Genomic DNA, 27,793 nt, shown 5'->3' on the forward strand with positions numbered 1-27,793 from the left:
TTTTGCAGATGATAGTAACACAGAAAACACTACTGTGCTGTCTACACTGTCCCTTTTCCAGAAAAAGACTTTTGCCCGAACAGGAGCGGCATAGTTTTTCTGGAAAAGCACTGATGATTTTACATTAGATCAGTGCTTTTCTGGAAATTCAAGCGGCCAGTGTAGACAGCTGGCAAGTTTTTCCAGAAAAGCGGCTGATTTTCCAGAATAACTTGCCAGCGTAGACACAGCCCTTGTGTCTAAGAGAAAGCAGCATCACAGTCACAGCAGCAACCACAGTAACCAGACAGACAAAAGCAAGCAGAGTTAGTATCCTTTTCTATCAGTTTTATTTGGGACATATTTTAGGTTATGTATCTCCTGCAATCTCTTATCCTTTCAAAAAAAGGTGGAGCTAAACTTTATAGCTTCTTAAAATTCTGGTCCAGATTTTCCAAAGTAATTAGAGCTCTGAGCACCCAAATTGATACTTGTTAAAGATAACTGATCTTCCATTGTCAAATGTCATGAGTCACTTTTGAAAACCATGGGCATTAGCTCATACATTAAAGAATTTCATTTCCTAAAGCAGTGCTTCAGGATTTAAAAAAAAAACCAGTCAGTTGAACCCCTCTTTATTTAGGAAGTTGAAGACAGAACATTTTGACATTAACTAAAAAACTGTACAGCTAAAAAATATACTGCATGTTGATACAAAAGGACTGTTAATCTAGATTATCACAAAATTTACCTTGGCACTAGAATAAAAATGTTCCTGTGATACATTAAGTACATTCACTTAATCCTTTTTAATTCCAGTCATGGTTTCCTTGCTGATGCCATCTCTGCCTATCTGGACTGCTAATGGATTAAAGGCAAGGCTTTAACCTCCTCTTCTACCCTGAGCAGTATGACCAACAGCCCAGAACCTTTGATAATCATAAAATGACCCTTCAATTAATGCTAACTGAAAAAAATGGACTGTAACTACCTGGGTTAAAACTTTCTACTAGGTTTCATTTTAATTGCAGTAGCTGAAGTGAAAATTGTAAAGAGAATAGGAGTTCCACTTTAAGCAAGGACAGAGCTCTGACAGCATCAGAGAATATTTAAATTTGAAGAAGTTCAAATGCTTTAAGTTTTGTATACTTAAATCAATGAAAACTTGCTATTGCAAAGCATTTAAAAGCATGCTCAGGGACTGGCAGCACTATGGCATGGAAGAGACCTATTCAATCATCTACATCTAATTTTATTTTAGGCCTTGCCTATTTGCCTGTAGAAATTTAAAAAGAGACTGTAGAAGTCACACCCCATTTAACCAAGATTATTCTCAACCATTTACTTCTTGGTAATTCTTTGCTATTTTCTAATAGGTATGACTCAACTGTAGCACTAGAATTGTGTAGTAGGAATAATGTACAAGTATATTTGTTTGAAATTCAACCAAAATGAGGAGAATGTTGAGAGGTTAAATATAAAAATAGGAACAGTCTACCATCCAGCTTAAGAAAACAGCAGTTAGTGATACCAAGATGAAATGTCAGAAATCCAGCTATGAGAGGCGTTGTTTTGAACAAGAATCTATTCTATGTACAAAACTGGTGGCAGTTTTTGAATATAAGAAAACCATTTAAGACAATGGTTGGTATACTTCATTGCATTGGCAATTGCAGAAAAGGTATTTTCTGCAAGTTCGCACTTTGCTGTAAACTATGTGACCTCAATTTGCCCATTTACTGCACTCCAAGTGTTTCAATATTTTATCCAAAGTGAACTAATATACAGCTTAGTGCAATATTCTCCAATGCCATGTATTTAAGCTTAACCCCCATCCCCACCAGGATGCTCTACTAGCCTGTCCACTGTAAAAAACATTATTTTCAAAGAAAATTGCATGTTGTCTTAAATTACACCTGGATTCAGATAATACTTGAACTGTGCTCTTCCTTAAGGCAGCAAACTGTCCCATTATTCCTGTAGCAAATAAACTACCCTGCCTCTATATCCGTAGACACGAATAGTCTTAGGCTCCGTTTATACTGTGCAAATTAAGTGGTGGAAGAGTGTCCCTTTCTCAGGAATTATGAGATTTCAGTTCTTCATGTGTGACTCTGAAGAACTAACAGATATCTGAGGCAGTCTGTGGAACAGACACAATCTTCAGCTGGCAGGAGAGAACAGCATCATGAACGGTGTGAAACAGCAAGTTTCTGGTAGATTTTTCAAAAAAATTGAGTCGTGTTAGGTCATCCACAACAGGGCCTGTAAAACAAATACATAAACTGTAACCAGGGAATACCTCTCTCTCACACCTTGTATTATTTAGATTAACTAAGAGAAAGGAAGATAGCTTGCAGCTTTCCCAGCCTCAAGTTTTTTTGTTCAAAAAAAGGTTTGAGACAAATGCAAGCCACATACTACAGGTAAAATACACAAGATTTAAAATGTACAGCTGAGTAGATTTCTAATTAAAGATGTATTAAAGGATAGCTCAGTGGTTTGGCATGCTGTTTGGATCTGGAAGCAGTGCAGTCTAATTGATAAGTCACTGGCCCTGGCATCTGGTTCCAGCTCTGGCAAAGTCCTTGTGCAACTCAGTTTAAACCTTTCTGTGCCTCAGTTTTCCCATCTGCAAAAGGGGCAAAATGTTTGAGCATTGGCATGCTAACCCCAGGGTTGTGTGTTCAGTCCTCAAGCAGGCCATTTAGGGATCTGTCAGGGATGGCTACTTGGGTCCTGCCATGAGGGCAGGGGACTGGACTCCGTGACCTCTCAAGGTCCCTTCCAGTTCTGAGATATACCTATATCCATCTATTGTGTGTATGCTGACACATCCTCATCCAATCCTAATATAGTGATAATCAGTCTCTGGGAGAAATGATAAACTTCCAAATGTCAGAAATTAGAAACATTATTGCACCCAGTTCTCCTCTCACTAACTATAACAGAATGAGCTAGGTCCGATCTACATTACAGCAGAAGGTTGAATTAAGATATGCAACTCCAACTATGTTAATTACGTAGGTAGAGTTGACATGACATAACTTAAATTGCATTTCCATACCATCCACACAAAAGGAGGGTGAGGGAGTCCTGGCAGCTTCCCTTCTTGGGGGGAGGAGGAGGAGTACAGCACTGACAGGCGCGCCCTCTGAGCTCAATAAATGCCAACCCCTCCAAACTCTGTAACTTACCACTACAGCCAGCTATACAAAGACACACACCAACTTCTTCATATTCTTTTATAACCTGCAGAAGTATAAATGGAGGTTTACTCTTTAGAAATACCCTTTGTACATATCACAATTCCATTGGTATAAGACCAACCACAAAATGTATTTTTAAAAGGAGGGGTTCAGTTGTTTAAGTTATTTCCCTATTAAAATAGCTCTTGCACAGAATTACCTTCTGCTCCTTACAGTGTGCGCGCACGCGCACACACACACACACACACACACACACACACACACTTTGTAGTTTAACTTGACCTGAGTAGCACAAGATATTTACACATTCCCCAGAAGATCAGCAAAAACTTAACTTTGATTCTAAAACCTAAAGTAATTAGAGTTAATGCAAGATCATCTTATTTGGCCCTCTTAGTGCCCTGAAAAAAAAAAAAAAAAAAAAAAAAAGTATTTTGGTGGAGAGAACATGAAAGATGCCACTTACTGATTTTAACTTTTTTGCTCCAACTGAATCTACAAAGTTCACTGGTGTAAAGTCCAAAATTATACAGTGAACATTTGTCATGGGCTCCATAAAGTGTTCTAGTTCATCAGGAGATGTGCCTTGTGCATTAGCATCAGCAGATTTTCCATTTAGGGGTAGTTCATCATTTAGAACCTCGTGCTTTACGCTTGTTTCCATGTCATTAGTCTATGAGAGAGAGAAAAACTCAACATCTTAATGACAAGCAGATACATTTGCAATATTGATTTTTCCACAAGCTTCCTTCAGGCTCTCTAATTATCTATGGCTTTATACCACTGTCGCACACCCCCACATTTTCTTGTTCACAGGATTTATACCAGAACTTAGATCTAGCCCTCTTCCCCCATCCACCACCTTCTTTACATACGCCAATTGTATGTAGCAAATTCAAACAGATCTCAGACATGACCTTGGAGTGAATTAGTTTTCATTCATAACCTTCCATCAGCATTTTCCCATCTCTCCAGCTATAGAAATAACCACACTGGCCCAGCAGTGCTATGAGCAGCATATTCTGCTACATCATATATATTCATGAATACAAATTGCAAGGGCCAAAATCTTGAAAAATAAAGAACCTAAAATTAGGTTCTTGATCCCCTATTTAGGCACCTGCCTGATTTTCAAAACCACTGAGCATCTAACAGCTTCCAGGGTTCATCAATGTGAACAAGTTTTAGACCATCCTTGTTGGCACAACTGCTTTTCCACAACCCTTCCTTTTCCTTAAAGTCAATATGTTGTTCTTGAGGACAGAATCGGAAATATTTATATTTAACTGGTTATTACTTTGAGTTAATTTCAGATTAGCCCACACTAGCTCAGATAACCCCAAATATGCCTACTGTGAAATTTCAACACCTTTCTGTGAAGCCTCGGGCCATTGTCAATCAGGATACCAGTCTAGAGGGATCTAAAGTTTGATCCGGCATGGCAGTGCCTCTGTTCCTAGATCATAAAAGCAGCCCCATTTCAGAGAATTCTTTAAAAACAATTCTTCTGCATGACTCCCTTATTTGGACGTAGTTTTTTCAACCAACCAACCATCTGCGCTGCACATCATAGCTAAGCCTTCCTGCTTCAACTAACCTTGTAAGAATGGTGCATGAAGAACTCATACAATAAGTTAAGCTGATAGACAAAAAAAAAAATACAAATAGTTACTGTGGCACTCACAAGCTTCAAAACGGCTTTCTTTCTGTGTTCATTTGTCTGCTTCAGTTCCTTGGCATGCCTTTTCTTGGCTTGTTTTTTTGCTGCCAATATAGCACATGGATCAACTCCAGTCTACCAGACAAGGAAATGCATCAAAGAAAGTTCAACTTGTTGGGACCATCATGCTACTTATTGAAAGTCAAATTCATTCACCTTAATATATTATAAGATTACATTATACAGCTTTCCTTAAAGGGAAAATATACAAAAAGAGAAAATCTTTGGAATCATCCTTTTCTAAATCAAGACAGTGAGTGACAATTTTCAACAGAACACTGATTGAGTGTGAGATTTATAGGGGGTAATGCTGTCAGATATAAATCGTCAGTGCCATTTGTTTTGGGAAAACAAGCACCACCCACCTCAACTGTACAAGATTCATCTTGGTAGCTACAGAAAAATGTTTAAGATATTAGTATGTGTGTCATTCCCTGATGATGCAGTCTTGTTCCCTAAACAGGTACGTTATTGGGTCTAAACCCCTCCTTTTCAAACAGGAAGGCATTCTGGTGGTGGGTAAAGTAACCAGTATGTGTCAAAGAATCAAACCACAAGTGAATTTCACATTCACCCTCTAGAAAATATTCCTATAGCGAGCAAATAGGCTTTACCAATAGAGCTGAAAGTTGATGCACAAAAAGCTTAATCTTAAAGCTTTTTGGAGACCAGTTCACTATTTCAAGAGGGGAGAGGATATTAAGGAATTGGTTTTATTCACCTTTTTCTTCAGCGCATTTGCATACAATTCACTATTGGCAAAATAGAGGGAGGCATTGGCCTGAAATATTTTTATTCCAGGATATTCTTTTACCTAAGGAAAGAAACATTACAATACACAAAATTAATACTTATTCTGGAAGTAAAGCACACATATTTTTGCTACATACATGGTCCTAAGAATGATCATAAATGTCCACTGTCCGAACCACAAAATACACAACACAAGCCAACCTCCCACTGCACGTGGATGTGTCTGAATATCACCCATACCAATGGCATTGTTTCTAAGTGACAGTCATGGAACAGAGTGCATGATGGTGAGCATGCTGCAAACTGCCACCAGTGCTGCTATATGGAAAGTAAATTAGAATGACCTTCCCATAGTTATAATACAATAAAATACTGAGTGAGATCAATACCACATATATATTTTTAACAATGAAATAAAACAATTTAAAACTGAATTAAATATTTGTAGAGTACTCTCATTGCTGTAAACACTAGACATTTAATATCAGAATATCATGCAGTTCTAGAAATTCTCTTCTCCTCCTCCTCTATTTCATGCAGTTCTAGAAATGCTCCTCTTCTCCTCCTCCTCTATTGTTTTTTTTATTTTTTCCTTTCTTGACCTGCTTTATAGTGTCCCCTATATTACAGGCTGCAACCTGTAATACCCAAACGGGGTCATGCCTTTGGTAAATGGGGTCATGGGTTCAACAGGACAGATTCAGCCCATGAGGTGATGCTGTCTGCTCCTGAACACATCTAGACCTGCTCTAAGGTCAGGGCTGGACAAAATATGGCCTGGGGGCCAGATCCCACCCACAGACCACCCTGTTGGAGCCCTCAGGTATACAGCTGCGCAGATTAAAGTGCAGTCCATGGCAGCTTTCTGCTCTGCAGGGAGGGGAAAGCTTCGTGCAATCTCCCCACCCCCATCCCAATCCTCAGCTCTTATTGGCCAGAAACAACCAGCCAACAGGAACTGATCCCAGCCAATCTCTTAGCTGCTATTGGCTAAAAACAACCAGCCAATAGGAGCTGAGAGACTGGCCTGGGAGATGGGAGCAGTGCAAATCTCTTTCCCCTCAGGTAGTTGAGAGCCACATGGAGGGAGCAGCCTGCAGTTTCAAGCAGGGCTCCAGTAGGCAGCAAGCCCAGCCTGCCTTGGGGTGCTGCAGGGCTGCTGGCTTAGGTAAGCACCTCCCAGCCAGAGCCTGCCTCTGGCATCCCAACTCCCTGCTCAAGGTCACAGCTCCCTCCCCATAACCCCTCCCCCAGGCCAGAATCTTCTCTTGCACCCAAACACCCTCTCAGACCCTGCGCCCGTTCCCCTGCCCCAAGTTACCACCCAAACCCTCTACAGTCTGCATCCCCTTTTCCCCTTCTCCCAGGTCACAGCTACCTCCCAGACTTTTTACCCTCTCCTTGTGTCCCTCCCCCAGGTCAAAATCCTTTCCTGCACCCATATCCCTTCCCTGACCCTACACCCTAATCTCCTGACCCAGGTCACAACCCTCTTCCTTGCCCAACCTCCCTCTCAGACCTCACATCGTCTCCTGCACCCCAGTCCCTTACCTCCTGTGTCCTTCTATGCCCAACCTCCATCCTAGACCTTGCACAGAAAAATGCGGCCTTTGACCACTTTCCAAAATCTTGGAGTGGCACCTCACCAAAAAATTACAGGCAGTCCCTGGGTTATGTACAAGATAGGGACTGTAGTTTGTTCTTAAGTTGAATTTGTATGTAATCGGAACTGGCGTCCAGATTCAGCCGCTGCTGAAACTGACCAGCGGCTGACTACAGGAAGCCCGAGGCAGAGGTGCTCTGCCCTGGGCTTCCTGGAATCAGCCGCTGATCAGTTTCAACAGCGGCTGAATTTGGACTCCCGGGACAGAGCAGCTGCGGCGCTGCCAGGTAGGTTCCCCGCAGCACCGCACTTCAGCGCTGCGGGGACCAACCCGGCAGCACCCCAGCTGCTCTACCCCAGGTGTCCCCAAGTCAGCTGCTGCTGAAACTGATCAGCGGCTGATTCCAGGAAGCCCGGGGCAGAGCAACTCTGCCTCGGGCTTCCTGTAGTCAGCCACTGGTCAGTTTCAGCAGCGGCTGACTTGGGGACGCCTGGGGCAGAGCAGCTGGGGTGCTGCCAGGTTGGTCCAGAAGCTCCGAGGAGCAGTGCTGTGGGACCAACCCGGCAGCGCCCCAGCTGCTCTACCCCAGGCGTTGTCGGCGAGAAAAGCCTGGTCTGCTGGGGGCGGGGGGGGGGAGGGAAGAGGCGCACTAGCTGCACCACCCCCCCCCCCAGCAGACCAGGGAGACGCGGGTGGCAGGACCGCTGAGACGCACCGCAGTCCCGCCCGCATCTTTCACGGCTTTGCTCCACGTCTCCCTGGTCTGCTGGGGGGAGCAAAGCCTCGGAGGACGCCGGCAGCGGGACAGCCGCGGCGTGTCTGGGCTGTCCCGCTGCCCGCGTGCTCCGTGGCTTTGCTCCGCGTCTCCCTGGTCTGCTGGGGGGGGGGGGGGGGCTCCCCCCCAGCAGACCAGGGAGATGCGGAGCAGCTTTTCTCGCCCCGGAGGACGCAGGCGGCGGGACCGCGGCACATCTGGGCGTCCCGCCGCTTGCGTCCTCCAGGGCGAGAAAAGCACCATTCGTAACTGCGGATCCGACATAAGTCGGATCCACGTAACTCGGGGACTGCCTGTATTGCCCATCTCCTTCCAAGATCATGAGGCAACCATTTTGACCTACAAAATAGGAGCCTCCACACATGTATGGTATGTGTGAGGTCATGCTGCGTAGAGACTGCCATTTGTGAAGCAGGGCACAAGATGACACTTCAGACACCACTTTGCCATGTGCATCATCCAGCTGAAACTTGAATCCAGAAGATCCTTATCTGTAGGCTACAGTCTTATCAACAGAACATCCTCTCTGCTTGAGCTGGTAGAAGCTTTTCTAGCCTTTTCTTAGATAAGGACACTTATAAGCCAAATAGAGTCCTAAGGCAGGGCCTGAAGCTTTGTTTATGCCATCCTGAGTACCCTGTTGGCACTCAAGCATATAGAATCATCCTAAGTCATTGTCCACATGCCATCCTAGCATCACCACTCAGGGCCTTCCTGTGTGGCCTGGACAGTGAGTTCCTCTTCTTTATCTGTGATAAACACAGCAGACTCATTTGTATGCAGAGTATCTGCTTCAGCCTCCAGCAGTGAATCCAGTTATGAACAACAAACAAGAATGCAAGATAGGTGTTTGCAAATATAGCAAGGTTGGCTTGGAGTATGGCTTTGCCAGCATTTGTCAACAGAGAAAGGCCAAAATCCGTAATGTCACACAGTGTTATCTAGTGAAAGCATGAAGTTTAATGAGCTCAGACAAAAGGAAAGTGGTCACAAGGATCAAACAAAAGCCAAGGTCATTTTTCCAGTATTAGAAAGGTTAACAAGTGCAATTTGTGGGAGCCATGTCAGTCCATGCTCCAAGAAGTTATAAAAGTTGAGGTAAATTACCACAGACAGGCCCAGAAACCTCACAACTGGAGAGATTAATTTTACCAGCCACAATCAATATGGCGACTTTTACATGTGAGGAAACCAAGGCAAACTCAAAGCCACACCATTCTCCAGCTACACAATGAAGAAAAGGTTCGAGGCAAGAACAATGGCAGAGGGGAAACAGATGTTTTTGCTCTTCATATTGATGTGAGCACTGAGCATCGTGATGAATATTTTTTGGCTTGTGAAACACATGAGAGGGTACAATTCTTCAAGACATTCTCCCTCTTCCAAGACACAAACTGGCACAAAGAATGGCCAATATGTCATATAGGCAAGCCACAAACCAAGCCTGTGTGCTAAAGTTCTCTGACTCATGCAGTGAGTCCACACAGCAGAGGAAGTGACAAGTAGCATGTAAAGCTCAGAATCCAGAACTGGTGAATTATTGCACAGGACTCATCTACTGTGAACTACAGCAACACTTTGCACAGTTTTGCCAACAGATATGCCCAGAGACGCTAAATAAATCTGAAACTGGAATCATGACAAGTTGTTTCACACTGAAGCTTGCTAACTTCTTGAGAGGAAAAAGCACTGGGATGCATTTTTGAACTGAAAGAATTTGTTTATAGTCTATGTGACCAAATGAAGATGTGCCTTGTTACCTGCACCACAGACATTTGGGAAGCTGAATGAAGCGAATCCAGGTCTGCAAGAAAAGAACACCCCGATATTTCAGCTGACTGTTCAAAACACACAGGATTCATGAATAAAATGGTTGTCTGGAAAAATAATCTTTTGAAGACAATCTATGAATCCTTCCTGCAGCTTTGCAAGTTCTTGACTGACAATGGAATTATTCAGCATCTGACACAGAGGACAGTTGAGCATCTCAGCCAAAGGGAGGCACAGTGTGCATCCATTTTCCCTGACTTGGTCATGACAAAGTAAGACTGGATGTGAAATCCGTTTCAGTGCAAGCTTGATTCCATGAGTTTGCCAGCAGCTGAAGCCGAACAGTTCACCGGACCTTCCTGAAATCGATTCTTGTGAGGAGTGTCTCCCTTCTTAACCATGAGCTGCAACTCTGGAACACCCCCTGCACTCTCAACACACATGCCAAAACTGATGGTGCCATTTGTGAGTACATATTTGTGTGGAGCTGGGATTCAGCACACTAACATCCATTTAAGTTTGGTATTGCTCTACCATGGATACCACATTAGAGATTAGCTGTGCAATTTCTATCATGTCTCCAGACTTCAAGTAGTTGCATCACTACACACAAATCTGTGTCACAGGCTGCATTAAGCAACATACTTAATGTATAAACTCCTTGGATTCCTTTGTGATTGTGCTGCTTTGCTGCTGTTGGATATCACAAAAAACAGTCTCAAGATGAGATCATGCAGGCAAAAAATCTGGGAACCATTGGGAAATAGAAGTCTCTTATTTTTATGACCCACTCATCCAATCTAATAATTCTCCCACAGCTACTGAAATGGGGCCAATAAAGGGAATCCAGTGATTCTCATTGATTGACTCTCAACTCTCGATCCTCACATCAAACCTGAGGGCTGGTGTTCAACGAAGATGAGACCAGTTTTGTCATGCCGGATCTTTCAGATCTCTTCCTATGTTGGCTTTGCAGAGAAGATGCAATTTGCCGATGCTCTTAATGGGTCTGATTTGAGGAAAAAGCAGCATACTACTGAGGGTAAAAGAATTGGACAGCAAAAAGATGGCGTACTGCCTGAGACAGAGACCTTGTGATTCTGAGCAGTGTATTTAGTTTCCTTCAATGTTTCTAACAATTCCATCTGCCTTGCTGCTGAAGACTGTCTACTCTAAAGGAAAGATTTTCCACTTTAATCCTGGCATCTATATCTAGCAAAGAGGAAGGAAGCCAAGCGCATCTCCTTAAGCTAACTGTGGAGGCAAACATTCTGTTGAAAAAGTCCAAAACATCAAAGCCAGCCCCAAGAGCATGCTTCATCACATCCGTCCCTTTAGTCAAAGTACCACTTGCCAGCCTTCTTTTTACCGCCAGGCAATCCGGGCAAACAGAGACCTCTTTTCTCACAAATGGAATTGGTACTGGGCCACTACCACCTGGTAACTGGCTACCCTAATACCAAGGGGAGAGTGAAAAAAATGCCTCTCCTCAAGGGCATCTATTTTCTTCAGCTCCCTGTCAGCAGTATTAAATGGGTTTGGCTGCACCTAAACCTACTACTGACAGCAACCACCGCCAGGGAACAAAGCACTGGGTAAACATGAAAGAAAAAAAAACCCTTTTGTGGTATCTGGTGCAGTTTGTCTGCTTATTTAAAAAAAGAGATAGGCTGGCAGGACACAAGGGTCACTCACCCAGTTGCAGGCTGCAAGAGACCATTAGTATCAGCAGTTCCAGGGAGGCAAAATACAGGTGGCAGGATTCCTACACAGCTGCAGAAGGTAGGTTCAATGTGAATGTTATTAGGGATATAAATACTCATTAAAACAGTTAACAGGTTAAAGGCTTAAAATTACAACCATTAACCGTTGGTGGGCTGGTGCAAAACAGCCAGGACTTGGGTCCTGGCAGGGCCGCAGTCCTGCTACCTCTGTGCGGGCAGAGGGCTCTGCAGCCTGGTGTGCTGTGGGCAGAGGGCTGCTCCAGCCTTGCTCTGAGGGTGGCCTACTCTAGGCTGGCCTGTCGCGGCCAGGGTCCTGCCACCAGTCTGTCATGGGCTGAGAACTGCTCCAGCCCGGCTTGCTATGGCTGGGGTCCTACCAGCCGGCCTGGTGTGGGCAGGGAACTGCTCCAGGCTGGGCCTCTGCGGCTAGCTGTCCACTGAGGTTTGGAAAAGTCTGGTTAACCAGTTACTAAGTAAGCATTTTGGTAAGCCTATTACTCACCAGCTAGCCTTTTACATCCTTTGCTGCCATGTGATCAACCACATCATGGAACTGCAAAGTGTCCTCAGAAGAGGCAGATAAAGAAGCCATGTTTATCCAGGGACAAATCAGGATGAGAGTCTGTATCTATCCAACCTCCTCATCCTCATCTTGAGAGTGTATCAGGCATAAGCACTTAACACTCTGCTCTGCCTCAAGCTGCTGTGCTCCCAACTCCACTCCTCCTCCCAAATCGCTGCTTCACCTCTTCCCGCCCTCCCCACTCTCACTCCACCCCTTCCCCGTGCCTCCATTCCACCTCTTTCTGCCCCTTCCCCTCTTCCCTCTCTCCCCCAGAGCCTCTCAATGCTGCAAAACAGCTGTTTTGCAATTGCAGGGGGAGGGTGGGTGGGTAGTAAATCAATGGGGCTTGCTGCCAGGTGGGAGGCACTGGGGTGAGAGGCAAGTGGGGAGCTTCACTGCTGGTGAGTGTTGAGCATGCGTTAATTTTTCCCTATGGGTGCTCCAGCCCCAGAGCACCCACAGAGTTGGCGCTTATATTATCAAGCACAACTGCCCGAGCTGCAGATGGATCTGGTGGAAACAGACCCAAGAACTGCGCATCACCAGATCCTTATCAGATGAAATATCACCTCCCCATCCACAAGGAGGCAATCAAAAACCGTAGAGGGAAAATTCTATAAGGTCATGTCAGGATTGCCCCTCTCTCCAGTAGCTGGGGTCTGTCCATAGCTGGAGCAGTAAAGGAATGAGGAAACCCAGGCTGAACAGTCAAGAACCAGGAAAAAATCAGGGTTCTTCTTAATTCTTCCTCTTACCACTTCTGAGGCCCTGACCTTGGATCCACTATAGATCTCACAGGAGACAGCAGTGGATCAGTAGGGTGAAGAGAAACAAGAGGTAAGGAAGATCTACCTGGAGTTCCTGAAAGAGTCTTGGGTAGAAGCAGCATATGTGGATCAGGAGAAAGACTAACAATTTTCTCTGCTCTTTTCAACTGAAGAGGGTACAAATTGCAAACACCTACCAAGTCTGTCTGTCTCACCATCCTTATTCTGATCTGATGACAACTCAGGCATGAGACAAACATCCACCACCACAGTAAGAGACAATTTTAGATCTGAGGATGGTTCTGAAACAGAAGGAAGGAGCCAGCCTTACAGATTGGGGGAGTACTGGATTCAGAGAAATACTCAGCTCCCCATCTCTGGTCTTGAAAGGGGAAAACAGAACTGACTTTGGTTTCAGAGACAGAGCTGCAGAGGCCATGTCAGAACTGGACAGAGCCATACAGGCTGGTATCTGGCACTAACAGTGGCTGTCTTCAGAACCGATGCCTTTAGAGCCAACATAGCTCTAAGTTTCTTAGTAGGCAGGTGGTTTTTTTCCCCCACCAGCAGTGCCTTTGAAGCACTGACAGCTTTAACAGAAGGAGGCAGCACCAAAGATCCCAGACTGGAAGCTTTAGACAGCCTAGAAGTACCTCCGGTCAGTTCTGTCTCCCTTAGCACACACTGAGCATGACTGAACTCTCTGGAAAAGAGAACTCCCAGGAGGAGTATAGCCATACCCCTTCCACTTAAGCCACCTAAAGTGGTTGTCCAATGCCAGGGAGAATTGGCGCACAGCACATTTCTTAAAACCCAGCCTCTTCTTTGGTTCTGCCATTACATGAAGCCAACCTTACAAGCTTTTTTGAACTATCTAGATTTTAAACACTACCTTGTACTAAAAGCTATACTAAAGCCAGGAGATAAGGAATATCTCAAGGGAGGAGGAGGAGAGGGTGCATGTGCACTTTAACAGGCACTACTTGAAAAAGATTTTACCTTAGGTGGCACCAGGTGACATTGCCTGTAAGTGGGATTTGGGAACATGCAGAACCACTAATAGAAGCAGCTTTGCCACTTTACACTGAAATGCACTGGCCCAAAGCAGAGGTCTGGCATGCCATATACACGTTTACAACAGAGGTAGAAACCCAGGGTAAGGGATTACCTAATACATTTAGCACAGCAATGATGTGGGTCTACTGTAAATCTACGTGGATATCAGCAATCTCATAGACATCTTGTCACTCCAGTCAAAGCATAGCAACTTCTGGTGGCACCAATGCTTTAGGACATGAGTGAGGAATTTATGGCCTGCAACTGGGAGGATGACTCTAATCCTCAGCGCTGCCATTCCCACCTGACCCTGGGAGAGCCCCAAGCTGAGTGAGAGTGAGGTGGTGAGTGGTTTTTTGTTTTTGATTGTTGGGAGCCAGCTTAGTGACTTTTAGAGAGGTTGGGGGAGGGGCAGGCTTGGAGTGTGGGGGGGGGGCAGGGCTGCTCTTGTTTGGAGACAGATCAGGGATGGGTTTTTTGTCTTCTTGTTTGCTGCTTGTTGGGAGTGAGATCAGTGAGTTTTGATTTTTGTCCCCTTCTCACTTACGTGTGATCTCCAACTAATTTTTTTGTGGGTCAGTGGCCCTTAATTACAAAAAGGTTGCCCACTCCTGATTTAGGATTCCAGTATCATTGTTTTCAATGCAGTTTTGTAGAAGATAGCCACTTAGAGATGTGGGCATATCGACCTTTCAAAAGTAGCTCCCCTGATGCCAAAGATAGCAAAAGGCCCACGTTTCAATACCAAATAATGAATTTGTATCTACTTCCTCAAAAAAAAAATCTGTGTTCCTAAATATGTTTAGGAAAGGAAACCAAAGTGATGTGAGCACTTGTGCAAATACCTAAATACTGCACAAGTATTAGCTCCAAGAGTGTCTGTGCAACCACCCTGTAGACTTCTTTTGAAGGCATTGCCCAAGAGCAGAATCATAGAATACTAGAACTGGAAGGGACTTTAAGAGGTCATTGAGTCCAGTCCCCTGCCCTCATGGCAGGACCCAGTACCATCTAGATCATCCCTGACAGATGTCTGTCTCACCTGTTCTTCAATATCTCTCCAGTGATGGAGATTCTACAACCTCCCTAGGCAATTTATTCCAGTGTTTAACTATCCTGACAGGAAGCTTTTCCTAATGTCCAACCTAAATCTCCCTTGCTGCAGTTTAAGCCCATTGATTCTTGTCCTATCATCAGAGGCCAAGGAGAACAATTTTTTTTACCTCCTCTTTGTGACACCCTTTTAGATACTTGAAAACTGCTATGTTCCCTCACAGTCTTTTTTTCTAAACTCAAACAAACCCAATTTTTTCTGTCTTCGCTCATAGCTTATGTTTTCTAGGCCTTTAAATCATTCTTGTTGCTCTTCTCTGGATCTTCTCCAGTTTCTCCACATCTTTCTTGAAATGTGGTGCCCAGAACTGGACACAGTACTTCAATTGTGAGGCCTAATTAGTGCAGAGTAGAGCGGAAGAATGACTTCTCATGTCTTGCTCACAACACTCTTGTTAATGCATCCCAGAATCATGTTTGATTTTTTTGCAACAGCTTCACACTGTTGGCTCATATTTAGCTTATGGTTGACTATGACCCCTAGATCCCTTTCAGCTTTACTCCCTTTTAGACAGTCACTTCCCGTTCTGAATGTGTGAAACTGACTGCTCCTTTCTGAGTGGAGTATTTGCATTTGTCCTTAAACTCCTATTTCATTCTATTTGTTAACTATAAACATAAGCTGTGATGCAATATTTCTTTACAGTTACCAGTTCTCATAAACAGCTATAACACTTACTGCCCACAACCACCACTTTCCTAGCTGCTGCCCAGTTTCAGAATCTGCTGGTTTTTTATGAAATCACAGACTTCCTTAAAACATCTCCTGTATTCTTAGATCTCATTGATTACACTGCCTACAGCAAGGGCAATACCATGCCACTTCAGTGACTTTATACAGCATGAACAGTAAATACAAAATAGCCTGAGGGTAATAATATGCTCATAGAAACCATTCATCAACTGCTCAAGATAGTTAAGACCAAAGCAGACTGTGAAGAGCTTCAAAAAGATCTTACAAAACTAAGTGATTAGTCAAAAAATGGTAAATGATATTTAATGTTGATAAATGTGAAGTAATGCAAATTGGAAAAAATAATCCCAACTATACATACAAAATGATGGGGACTAATTCAGCTATAACTACTCAAGAGAGATCTTTGAATCACTGTGGATAGTTCTCTGAAAACATCCACTCAACATGCAGCAGCAGTCAAAAAAAGCAATGTTAGGAATCATTTAAAAAGGGATAGAAAATAGGAACAGAAAATAAGAGAGAGTATCTTATTGCCTCTATATCAGGGGTGGCCAACCCACGGCGCGTGAGCCGCATGCGACTTCACCTGAAAGTGTGGCTTGCGAAGCTGCCCCATGCTCCCCTACAAATGGCCCCCGGCTCCGTGTGCTCACCGGGTGCAGGGGAGCCCTCTGGCATGGCAAAATGGCAGCAGCCAGATGGTGTCGGCCAGTGGGAGCTTGATGTGGCCAAAAAGCCTAACCCATGGTTTTTAAAGGGGCAGCATCTTTTTTTTGGGGGGGGGGGGCGCGCTCAATTCTGGTGATGCTCTTCGCATTTTTTCCTACCACTGTTTCGGCTCTCTTGGTTTCATGGGTTGGCCACCCCTGCTCTATATAAATCCATGGTATGCCCACATCTTGAATACGGCATACAGATGTGGTCAAAAAAATATATTGGCATTGGAAAAGGTTCAGAAAAGGGCAACAAAAATGATTAGGGGTTTGGAACGGGTTTAGAAGAGATCTTTTTCTGCTTAGAAAAGAGGAGATGGGGGGTATGATAGAGGTCTATAAAATCATGATAGGTATAGGGGATGTAAGCGACTAGTCGACTATCTGATAAGCATAAGCTTATTGGATAGTTGACTAGCGATGCGACTAATTGCTTCCCACCCTCCTGGCTGCTTAAAAGCTGACTTTAAGAGTTCTCCCCAGCACTGTCTCTGTGGGGGGCAGGGGAGGTAGAGGCACAGCGGGGCTCTTGTACATTTCAAAGACTCAGGCACTGCAGGGAGCGTAGAGCCAGTCCCCCGCTGGCACACGTTCCCTGCAGGTCTTTTGCTATCAAACTGTAACAAAAGCTTTGGCAGGGCTCTTGCTACAGTTCAAAGCCGGAGACGCCCTTATCGACTAATCTAATAGTCGATGGAAATCCCATCAACTGTTCAATTGGTTAATTAATCTAATTTAGCATCCCTAGACAGGTATGGAAAAAGTGAATAAGGAAGAGTTATTTATTTGTTCCCATAACATAAGAACTAGGTGGTCACCAAATGAAATCAACAGGTAGCAGGTTTAAAAACAAACAAAAGGAAGTTTTTTCTTCATGTAGTGCAGTCAACCTGTGAAACTCCTTGTGAAGACCAAGACTTTTACAGGGTTCAAAAAAAGAACTAGACAAATTCATGGAGATTAGGTCCATCAATGGCTATTAGCTAGGATGAGTAGGAATGGGTCCCTAGCTTCTGTTTGTCAGAGGCTGGAAATGGGTGACAGAAGAGAGATCACTTGATGATCACCTGTCCTATTCACTCCCCTTTGGGGCATCTGGCATTAGCCACTATTGGAAGACAGAATACTGGGCTAGATTGTCCTGTGGTCTGACCCAGTATGGGCATGCTGATGTTTTTATAGAATAAAGTTATCTACTGTGACCCACTTGCCCAGTTGTTCTAAAAACAGATTAAATTAGGTCTTTGGTTCTGTAGGTTTTCATTAATAAAGCTAGTGGAGCTCACCCTGAATGGGTTCAAATACAGCTCTGGTGTTAGGGTTTATGTAAGTACCATTACTAACACCTGAAACTAAGCAATCAATTAGTAGATCAAATGTTGTATGAAGACCTCAATTATAGGTGGGTTTTGCACCAGAAATTGCCAGGCAATACCCTGCAATACAAACCACCCTTTCCACATGGGAACATGCACATTTACTTTAAAAGCACTAAAATCTGAAACAAAATAGTGCACATTATTAAGGTGAAGTAAGTTTGCTTTCCCACAGTGTAAGCTTAGTATAAAGGAACATAAGGCTGGCTACTTTCACAGCAGGAAGGTCTCACCACTATGCATAACGTTATAGAGTGAAGAATGTTGAGCTATTCCAGGAATCTGACTATGCTGTGTAACAGCAATTTAATCATAGTAATTTAATACAGGAAAAAAACCACCACATTCTTACCTCTTCATACTCTTCCACATCACAATAAATATCCGTGTTAGGAATTTGACCCAGGATTCTGTACTGTGGCCTGGAGAGAAATGGATGAGCAAAGTTTCAATATTATTGTTCACAGACTAGAGAAGAATGCACATTTTAAAAAAATGGCTTCAAACATACACCAGATATGGCCTTTGTAGTTAAGCACAGTGCCTGAATAGACTAATCAAAACATGCTTTGAGGCAGTTTACAGCAAGAACATAATAAAGGTGCCAGGTGGTGATTCAGCTATTATGAAACTAAATCTGTTTTAATAAAAAGGGCATTTGGAAAATATCTGCCCTGTTTGATGACCAACTGATGAACCAGTTGGCCCATCCAGCTGGTGCCCAACTGGTCAGCAAAAGCTACAGGGTTTAATTCTCTTCTGGTGTAAGACGGCACAACTTCATTGACTACAATGGAGCTATGCCAGTTCACACAAGCAGAAAACTTGGGCCACAGTTTCCTAAAAAACATCTTGCTTCTCAGAGGGAAAGGCCTGATTCTGCAAGATGCTGAGCACTTAGGTAAATTCTGGGCTCTGATAACACAGCTAATCAATTCCCGGGGAGCTAACACTGGACCAGAACTGACCCAGCATTGTCCCAGTGGGGACATCTCCCACCAAATGCAAACACAGGACAGTGACTTCTGCTTACATGGGGCCAATCTTGGCATACATTTTATTTCATTGTAATGCACAGTCATTATGACAAACCCCACTTATTAAATCATGCAATAAATAAGTTTGAAATTCTGAGCTCTAGGGCTTTAATAAAAAATGAGATACAGATACATATTAAAAATGTAAATATAAATGTAAATTCAGTATCTGAAGCAACAGTACTAGGCCCAGATCTGGGAGGCTAGGACAAACCAATTAAGAAGTCTCCACTATCCTCATAAAATGGGACTTCTGTTTACTTCTAGCCCTTAAAAAAGGGAAAAACTAAAAACCACCCACAAAACCCTGATTCTGAGAAAGAGGAGTAAAAAGTCTGACCTTTGTGTTCTGTAAATAACGGTTATCACTGCAAATGCCACAGCAGTAAGCAAGCCATAGTCCAGTCCCAGGAAAACAGAGGCAACAAAAGCAACAACCCAGATGGCCTAAACATCACACAAAAGCTATATATTAAAATGCATCTAGCTGTTTTGTTAACATGGCTCAGACTCTCATACACACACACACACACCCCCACCCACCCACCCACCCACTACAGTTCAAGGAGAAGTCACGCTAACATTTCTCCTTGATGTAATGCAGGGCAATACCCTATGAGGCAGATATGCTGGAGTGTTTTATAATTTGACATGGGAATTGTAAAAAGAGCATTAACCATATATTTTTTCTGGGCCATGTAGTAAGATGAAGGCCTAAAATATAAGCCCATGTAGCTACGCCTCCGACCAGACCTGTGCTAACAATGGACAAAACATGGCTAACAAAGCAAAGCTACGCTTTGAGCAACAGGCAGACCCCTGCTCACAGAACTTGGCATAAACAGAGCTGAGAGTGCAAAACATTAATTGGTAATAGGCCCAGGCATAAAACAGTAATTGGTACTGATCATAACTTGAAATGACATGGCAACACCAGCTCATTAAGAAAGACCTTGGTACCCAGACTCCACACAGATACAGACTCAAGTTCAGGAAAGGGTCTAAAATGACAGCATAATAAAAAAAATAATCTAATCAAACCACGAGGTACAGGGTGATCTAAGTGTCACAGAGTGGCAACCTGACATGAGAAGTGTCTGCTACTCAGTATTGCAACCACACTTCCCACCCCACAAGCACTGTTTACCTGCTGGTATTTCTATGGTTCATATGGTCTTGGACACATTTTCAGTTCCCTCCATAGACAAACAGGGCACTACCCCAGCAGCCATTGCTGTAAGCCCCAACAGTGAACCACGTAACAACTTAACCATGGAATCACCAACAGTAAGTAAACCCTCTTGCATGTCATTCTTGGTCCATGTCTAGCTAACCTTTCCTTGGCAAGAAAGAAGAAAGCAAAGGGATTTCTTTTTCATGTTACGTAGGGCCACCTGTAGGACCAAAGGTTTTGCATGTTCAGCCAGATATCTAGTAGGTTCTCTCAAGAGTCCTGCTTCCAAATCACTTTCAACAACAGTAGCTGAGCAGCAATCTGCTGCTGTTCACAACTGCTGTCAGCAACAGGTTATTTTCCTGGTGTACCTGGACTCTCGCGCCAAAACTTCATCTGATACAACAATACACTTAGAACTGCCTGGAAAGTTTCTACACATGTGGATTCTCGGGAAATGCTGAACTGTTGCTTAAAAAACCCCAGAATAAACTGAATTAATGTACACTATGATATACATTTTTACTTACCAATTCAATCTTACTTGTTTTCCAGAAATGTGTTATATCCCCAAACTGTTTAAACATTCCTTTCAGATTCACCATTACGATAGCAGCTAACACAGTCTAGGAACAAATTTAATGACAGTGCTAGATTACCCTTGAAAACTAGGTCACTCAAATAGCTTTCCAAGACATCATTAAAATGGACACATCTATGCACTTTGTTTCATTGATGGGAACCCACCTGCAAGCCTGTTAGATGCACATTCCCTTTACATAGCAACTTTCAGGTTATCCATTAAGATAACGTGCAATCCCTAAAGCTTTAATAGGCACAGTATCCCACATACATGCCACTAGAAACATATTTCAATGTATTTAATACATTAAAATCAGCACACACATTTATACTGTATTTGTTTAATTATCATAATTTCTTTCCCCACTGATCCATTTTAATAGCCTCTCTCCCTTGACATCCCATTCAAGAGTTCTCAACTCTATACAGTATGGAAATATAGGGAGATCTTACTTTCGTTTCTTTGGAGAAACAAAATGTCTAACAGGGTTAGCATTAAGCGTCAGATGAGCGCTTTGACTCCTTTGCTATCCTCCACTTTCTAATGTAACTTAAGCTCAAGGGCCTAATCCTGGAAGGTGTCAAGTGCCCTCCTCAGTCCCACTGACCTCAGTGGGTATTATGGGCACGTCTTTGCAGGACAGGGCCCCAAGCTATTGTATCTCATTTAGATACAGATTTTGTGATAGCTAAGCAAAGCATGTTGACTTTTGCGCGCGCGCGCGCGCACACGCGCACACACACACACACACACACACACACACTAACTATTTGGGCAATGTTCCCATACCTGTGGTAGGGGTTCAAAGAGGTAACCAATAGCCACAATGACTAACAGAACCATGATTGAGGATAGCGTACCTGCAATCTGAACAAAAAGGTACAAGAAATAACATTGCTGAAGAATAAAAATAGTCCAAGGCAACACATCACAGAACAAACATTACTGGTTAACGTGATCTGTGTTTCTGGAAATACGGGCGGTTCAATGATTTTCTGATCCTTTTCTTCCTCTTATTGGTTTTATATTGACACATACTCTGTGCTTCCACTTTGGCCTGGGCTAGACTAGAATACCATGAAACATGCTGTTCACTTTCTCTGGATCAATCAGAGGTCAGACGATAGGAACATCTTAGCAAGCAACAGAGTCCAAAATCTGGACTCCCAAAAGTAAATGTCACCTAGCCTAAACATTGGGATTGACACACCTGAGTTTTCCCGCCAGTACTCTCTTGAACAAGACTCCGAGACATTGAGCAAGTGACTGCAAAGGTTTGGAAGAAGGATCCTGCAGAATTACATATTCCCAAGGCAATAAGTTCCTGTTTCATAGGAGAAATCAAAATCAAAAGAATAATGCAGAACAATTCCATAAATATAGATGGAGGCTACTTCTCCACATTACTTTAACAGCTATTTCTAAATTTACATAATTTCCTAACAGGCATTATAACCTGTGCTAGCATTGCACACACTAGTTGGCTCATATTGAATCATACATTAAACAAAGTATTTGGTGATGTGGTGGGACTGTTTTCCCATCTTTCCACAGCAATGATTTATGGGTTGAATTCTGAAATGTAAAACATACAGAATTATATAAAAGTTGTTCATTTTCAGGCTGAATTTGGGGTTAACTTTATGATTCAAGTAGTCAAATTATATGCAACATCTTCCTCTATACTAGTTATTTAGCAGTGCTGTGCGTAATTAAAAACTGTTATGTGTTACCCCGGAGATGGCTGCATTCCTGTGGTGGGTGAAGCAATTACTGTGTGTGTACACAACACACACACGCCACAGAGTAATTGCTTCACAGAAATGCAGCCATCTATATAAAAGCAAATGTATATTTAAGACATCCTACTTCACCTATGGAGCATTTCACATGACATACAAAACAAATATGATCCGGGGGGTACATCTCTAGCTGGAGTAAATGGGTATAGCGTCACAGAAGTCCAGGGAACTGTGCTAGTTAACAGCACAGAATTAGGGCCAACGTCTCTCCAGGTAAAAGAAAACAAATTGATGGGTTCAATCCTGTTCCCAAAGTCAGTAGTGGAGCTCACAGTGACTTCAATGGGTGCAGGACAGGGACCACCATGGTGATGGTCAAAATCTTTCTTGCTTGTCCAAATACAGAAGCCTGGTATTGTGCTCCAAAGCTTGCAGACTAGGGGAGGATCCTGGTCCCAGGGAAGTCAGCAGCAAAACTCACCAACTTGAATGCGGACAGAAGTTCACTTAGGACTCGGGTGGACTGTCAAAGGGAGTCTGCTCCAGAGGCTGGATACCTCTTTTAACAACCCTCTCCTGTCAGTTCTGAAGGTTTTACCATAAACAACTAACAGCAAGAGGGAGCAGGCAGATGATAACAAAGGTTGGATTCTGTGCTGGTCTCTAAGGGGCTCAGCACTGAACTTGCAGTCTACGTGATGTTGATAAGGCATCTTTGTGCTCTCCCAATCCTGGGCTAGTCTGTGGCTGGCAAGGCCCCAGTGTAATCTAGACAGCCTGGTGATAGGGAGGCTAAGTTACAGCAATCTCCTAGAGCAGTGTTTCTTAAATTGTGTTCCACAGAACACTGGTGTTCCGTGAACAACTTGCAGGTGTACTGCAATCTCTTCTTTGTTTTTGTCTTTTTTTGTCTGACAAGTTTTTTTTTGAAGAAAATTTTCATAGGTGTTCCACATAAAAAATTATTATTGTTTGGTGTTCCGTGGTCTCAAAGTTTAAGAAACACTGTCCTGGGCTACCCTATAGAGCTCAGCACTGCCCAGAAATTCTGCAGTGCTGTGGCCCCATCCTTGACACACCTTGTAGATTGATCTGACAGCTACTAATTCTGCAAAAAGACCACCACTGACTTTTGATGGCATAAGAGCAGGTTCTTAGGGTTTACATTTTCATGGGCCAACATATTAAAAAAAAATCCAAATCTAGGTTACCTGATTTCCATCAATAGTGTACCCATGTTTAAGTGCAAAGATTTTGGCCATTGATATAGTCATGGAAAAGCCAACAATTGCTATTGCTAATGCATCTATAAATACTGCTGGGATGAGAGTTATATCAGGTCCCGTGGGAGCAAGTAATCTAAAAGATGAAATGATTAAAAAAAAAAAAAAGAGTTACTATAGCAGCATGCCCACCACTCTGGAAAAAAAAAAAGAGTATAGCCTGAATAAGGATATGCTACATTTACTGGCCTTACCCTGTAGGGATATGCCCAACAACATCCACTTCATATGTACTGGACAGATTCATTCCAGCTGAAACTCCAGTAGCTATTATTACCTAAAGAACACATGCGTAAACTTGTTTAGAAGACCACATTATTTAGATGTGCTCACACACTTTAAAAAAAAAAGGCTGAAAAAGACAAAGTGCAATCTAAGGGGGAAACTTCAGTTAAAACCAATGCTAGGAATAGACATTCATGGGATGTGATGGAAATTCTTAGTCCATTAGCTTCCTGAGGTTCACACAACCATGGAGGAAAAGGAAGTTTTCCCCTCTGCCTCACATTCCCTTTCTTAAGCTCCTCTATCTTTACACAAAATTTGAGTGGGGCATCCAGATGTACAGTCTCACATCTCTCCGTCAGGCTCCCACTGCATAGTCAAATCCTGGACATTGCAATATTAGGGTTCATGAGCAAAGAAAAAAAATCCAAGGAGACACTAAAAAGATGTTTACTAACACAAGCACTTATCATGCAACTGAGAGCACTTTGTCAAGTTGGTTAGGCTGTATTACCCCCATTTCACAAATAAGGCCCCCAACGTTAAACACAGGCAGTCCTGGAGATGAGAAACAACCCAATGAAAAAATGTGGCTTGAACCAGTCCAATATAAAATTCTCGGTCAAAAAGGGCAAAGGCTGATGGATCTTCTTCCATAAAATGGATTTAGTTCAGCTGTGGAAGCAGGAAAAGGGAATAAGGGAATTTGTGTGCAGCCATCTTGGTCTTGTTAACAAGAGAGCAAGAGTCAGGCTAAGTCTGTGGCCTGACAACGCGAGATCTGTAATTAGACGCTGCCTTTGCCTCTCGCCTCCATACGGAGATAAGGATAGAATGCTGACTCTGGCAGGGACCTTGAGATAAGGAGCATCTGGGTGGAACTAAATTACAAACCCCAATGGCTAACAGTTATGGGAAGGAGATTAATTGTTATTATATTTATAGACAGTATATAAACTGCTTCATAATTGCTTGTATTCGAAGATCTGCCTTGGAAAGGGGGGGGGGGTTCCCCTCCATCCGAACCAGTTTTTCCCTTGCTGCAGCTCGTAATAAAACTGCCTCTGGCTACTTGTTGCTTAAACACAACGCAGAGTGAGGACAATACAGGCAGTCCCCGGGTTACATGGATCCGACTTACATCGGATCCCTACTTACAAACGGGGTGAGGCAACTCCGCACTAGCTGCTTCCCCCCAGCAAACCAGGGAGACGCGAAGCTAGCGCTCCCCCCAGCAGACCAGGGAGACACGGAGCGGCTTCTCTCAGCAGACACCTCAGCTTGAGAATAAAGGACTGAGGGAAGTGAGGTGTGGGAGAATAAAACTGAGCTCTGGAGAAATGTTTGGCTAGAGTTTCCCCTACAATATGTACCAGTTCCGACTTACATACAAATTCAACTTAAGAACAAACCTACAGTCCCTAACTTGTACGTAACCCGGGGACTGCCTGTATTTTCTTCCATACAGTGCTTTGGCCCTGATTGGAATGGTGTTTAGAAACATTAAGGTAGAAAAATATAATTTTTTTTTGTAAATCAAGGCCATGAAGATACATATATACAGTACACAAATTATTTTAACATTGAAGTCAGTGTCAAATCTAAGACTTCACTGCAAATCTACGTGGTCAAAACTACCATTCCAATGATAGTCTAATATTCAACTCCCACTAACTGTAAGAAGAGTTTGTTCTGTATTGTTCATACATTGCTGCCTTTGGAATCTCCAGACGTACCTTTATGCAAGAGTCTTAAGAGGATTTTAATAGGTATTAATCAGTAAGGTACTATATTAAATCCAATAGGTATTGAGAGTAATTTCTAAAAGATTAGCGAGCTGCAACACATGACTTATGAGGAGAGGCTGAGGGATTTGGGCTTGTTTAGTCTACAGAAGAGAAGAGTGAGGGGATTTGATAGCAGCCTTTAACTACCTGAAGGGAAGTTCCAAATAGGATGGAGAGAAGCTGTTCTTAGTAGTGACGGATGGCACAACTACTCACAAAGGCTATGTCTAGACTGCAAGCCTCTTTTGAAAGAAGTTTTTTCGAAAGATACTTTCAAAAAAGCCTCTTTTGAAAAAGAGCATCTAGACTACAACCAGTACAGGCAGTCTGGATGCTCTCTTGGTTTACATTACATAGTACCTTTTTTCGAAAGAGCACTTTTGAAAAAAGGCATTCTCTCTCGTAAAACGAGGTTTCCCAGGGCCAAAAAATTTACTTTTGAAAGAACACAACAGTCTATACGCAGGGGAAGTTTTTTCGAAAAAAGGCCACTTTTTTCGAAAAAACCCTGTAGTCTAGACACACCCTAACATCCCTAGTTGACTGGAGTATTGACTACTTGCTTTCTCCCCACCTTACTGCCTCTGAAAAGCAGTGGGGGACGAGGGGAACAGGAGCCGGTGCTGGGGGGAACTGGTTTAAAAGCTGGCTCCCCCCTCAGCACCATCTCCATGATGCCGCCCTCTCTACCCTCGTTGCCTCTATTAGAGGCGGGGGGGATCTGCAGGGTTCCCAATGGGGAGCTGGGGCCTTCCACAGACAAGGCCTACTGCTGCCAAGCAGCCCCTATTCATGGCAGCAACCCCATTTAAAATGCAGGGTTATAGCATGAGTGGCTCCCGGAGCTGGCATGAGCCGGGACTGCTCAGTCCGGGCTCGAGCCAGCTCCTGGAGCTACCTCTGCTGCGGCTCTGCAGAGCGAGCCTTATTAACTACAGTAAAACCTGTGTTATCCGGCATGCTCAGGGATTAGGGTGTTCCTGTTATCTAAAAATTCCGGTTATCTGAGGGTCCCATCAACCTAGGAAAAACCAATGGACAATACTAGTAAAACTCAAGTTTTTAATATTGGTAGTTTTATAGTGTGAGGCACCAGTTGGTCTCACATTTCTATTCTGAGTTAAAGATGATTAATACTTCTTAAATAAAAAATTGTTAAGCCAATCATAGTAAACCAAGCCAGGCCTGTGTGCCTGAAGATGTGACAGTATTGTGGCTGGGGGCAATACTGGTTAAAGTTCTCTGGTTAACAGAGTGCGGGATAAACAAAGATTTCACTGTAATTATGTAGTCGATACAAATGGTATCGACTACACGATTAGCCAGATAATTACAATTTAACATCCTTAGGCAGAACGAGGAGCTATAGTCTCAAGTTATGTAGGTTGGATATTGGGAAAAACTATTTTATTATGAGGATGGTGAACCACTGCAATGGGTTACCTGGAGAGGTGGTAGAATCTCTATCCAGAGGTTTTTAAGTCCTGGCTTGACAAAGCTCTGGCTGGGATGACTTAGTTAGGGTTGGCCCTGCTGTGGGCAGGGGGTTGGACTTGGTGACCTCGAGGTCTCTTCCAATCCTATGATTCTATGAATCAAGTCTTTTCTATAGGCTTTTGAGAACCATCTATAGAATATACAGCAGGGATATTTCTTTACTGTTAAATTCCACAGGACTTTTCCATGTATGCTTCACATATGTAAAATATTCTGTGTAGCTGCACAAAATATACAACTGTTCACAACTGACTTACCACAATGATTTCCATAGGAATAGGAGCTGGCAGTTTCTTCTTAAACCGGTCATTAATTTCTTTGCCACTCAGCAGCAAAACAATACATGTTAATCCAACAACTAAGGATGCTATGTTGGTTTTTGTGATATTTGAAAGTACAGCAATTAAACTCTGCAACATAATAAAATTCTAATAATTAGTACATGATGACAGTATAAGTTGTTTTTTACTCCTTCACTTTACTTTTTTATGCAGTAAAGATCTGAGTAAGGGGAGTATGTTATTAGAGCAAGTGCTGGCCCAAAACATAGGACATATTTAAGTGCTTTGTGGCATTAATGGACACCTTTTTATAGCTAAAAGATGCAATACCAGAGTTTGTACAGAACAAAGGCATTATCGGGG

The 27,793-nt window shown here is 43.1% G+C and overlaps 1 protein-coding gene across 1 annotated transcript in view; it reads right to left on the bottom strand.

The window, feature by feature from the left end:
- Window positions 1-598: 598 nt before the first annotated feature.
- SLC26A5 (solute carrier family 26 member 5) overlaps window positions 599-27,793 on the bottom strand; it is a 42,745-nt gene continuing 15,550 nt past the window's right edge. The window contains 14 exon segments of the mRNA XM_006137540.5: window positions 599-2,107; window positions 2,109-2,244; window positions 3,177-3,231; window positions 3,655-3,861; window positions 4,873-4,983; window positions 5,630-5,722; window positions 18,174-18,243; window positions 19,199-19,305; window positions 20,563-20,658; window positions 21,405-21,482; window positions 21,826-21,939; window positions 23,569-23,716; window positions 23,835-23,917; window positions 27,407-27,559. Of these exon segments, the coding sequence (XP_006137602.3) occupies window positions 2,074-2,107; window positions 2,109-2,244; window positions 3,177-3,231; window positions 3,655-3,861; window positions 4,873-4,983; window positions 5,630-5,722; window positions 18,174-18,243; window positions 19,199-19,305; window positions 20,563-20,658; window positions 21,405-21,482; window positions 21,826-21,939; window positions 23,569-23,716; window positions 23,835-23,917; window positions 27,407-27,559 (1,485 nt within the window). The 3' untranslated portion in view covers window positions 599-2,073.

The sequence above is a fragment of the Pelodiscus sinensis genome, chromosome 1, assembly GCF_052426305.1.
Source record: "Pelodiscus sinensis isolate ZL-2025 chromosome 1, ASM5242630v1, whole genome shotgun sequence".
Classification (NCBI taxonomy): domain Eukaryota; kingdom Metazoa; phylum Chordata; order Testudines; family Trionychidae; genus Pelodiscus; species Pelodiscus sinensis.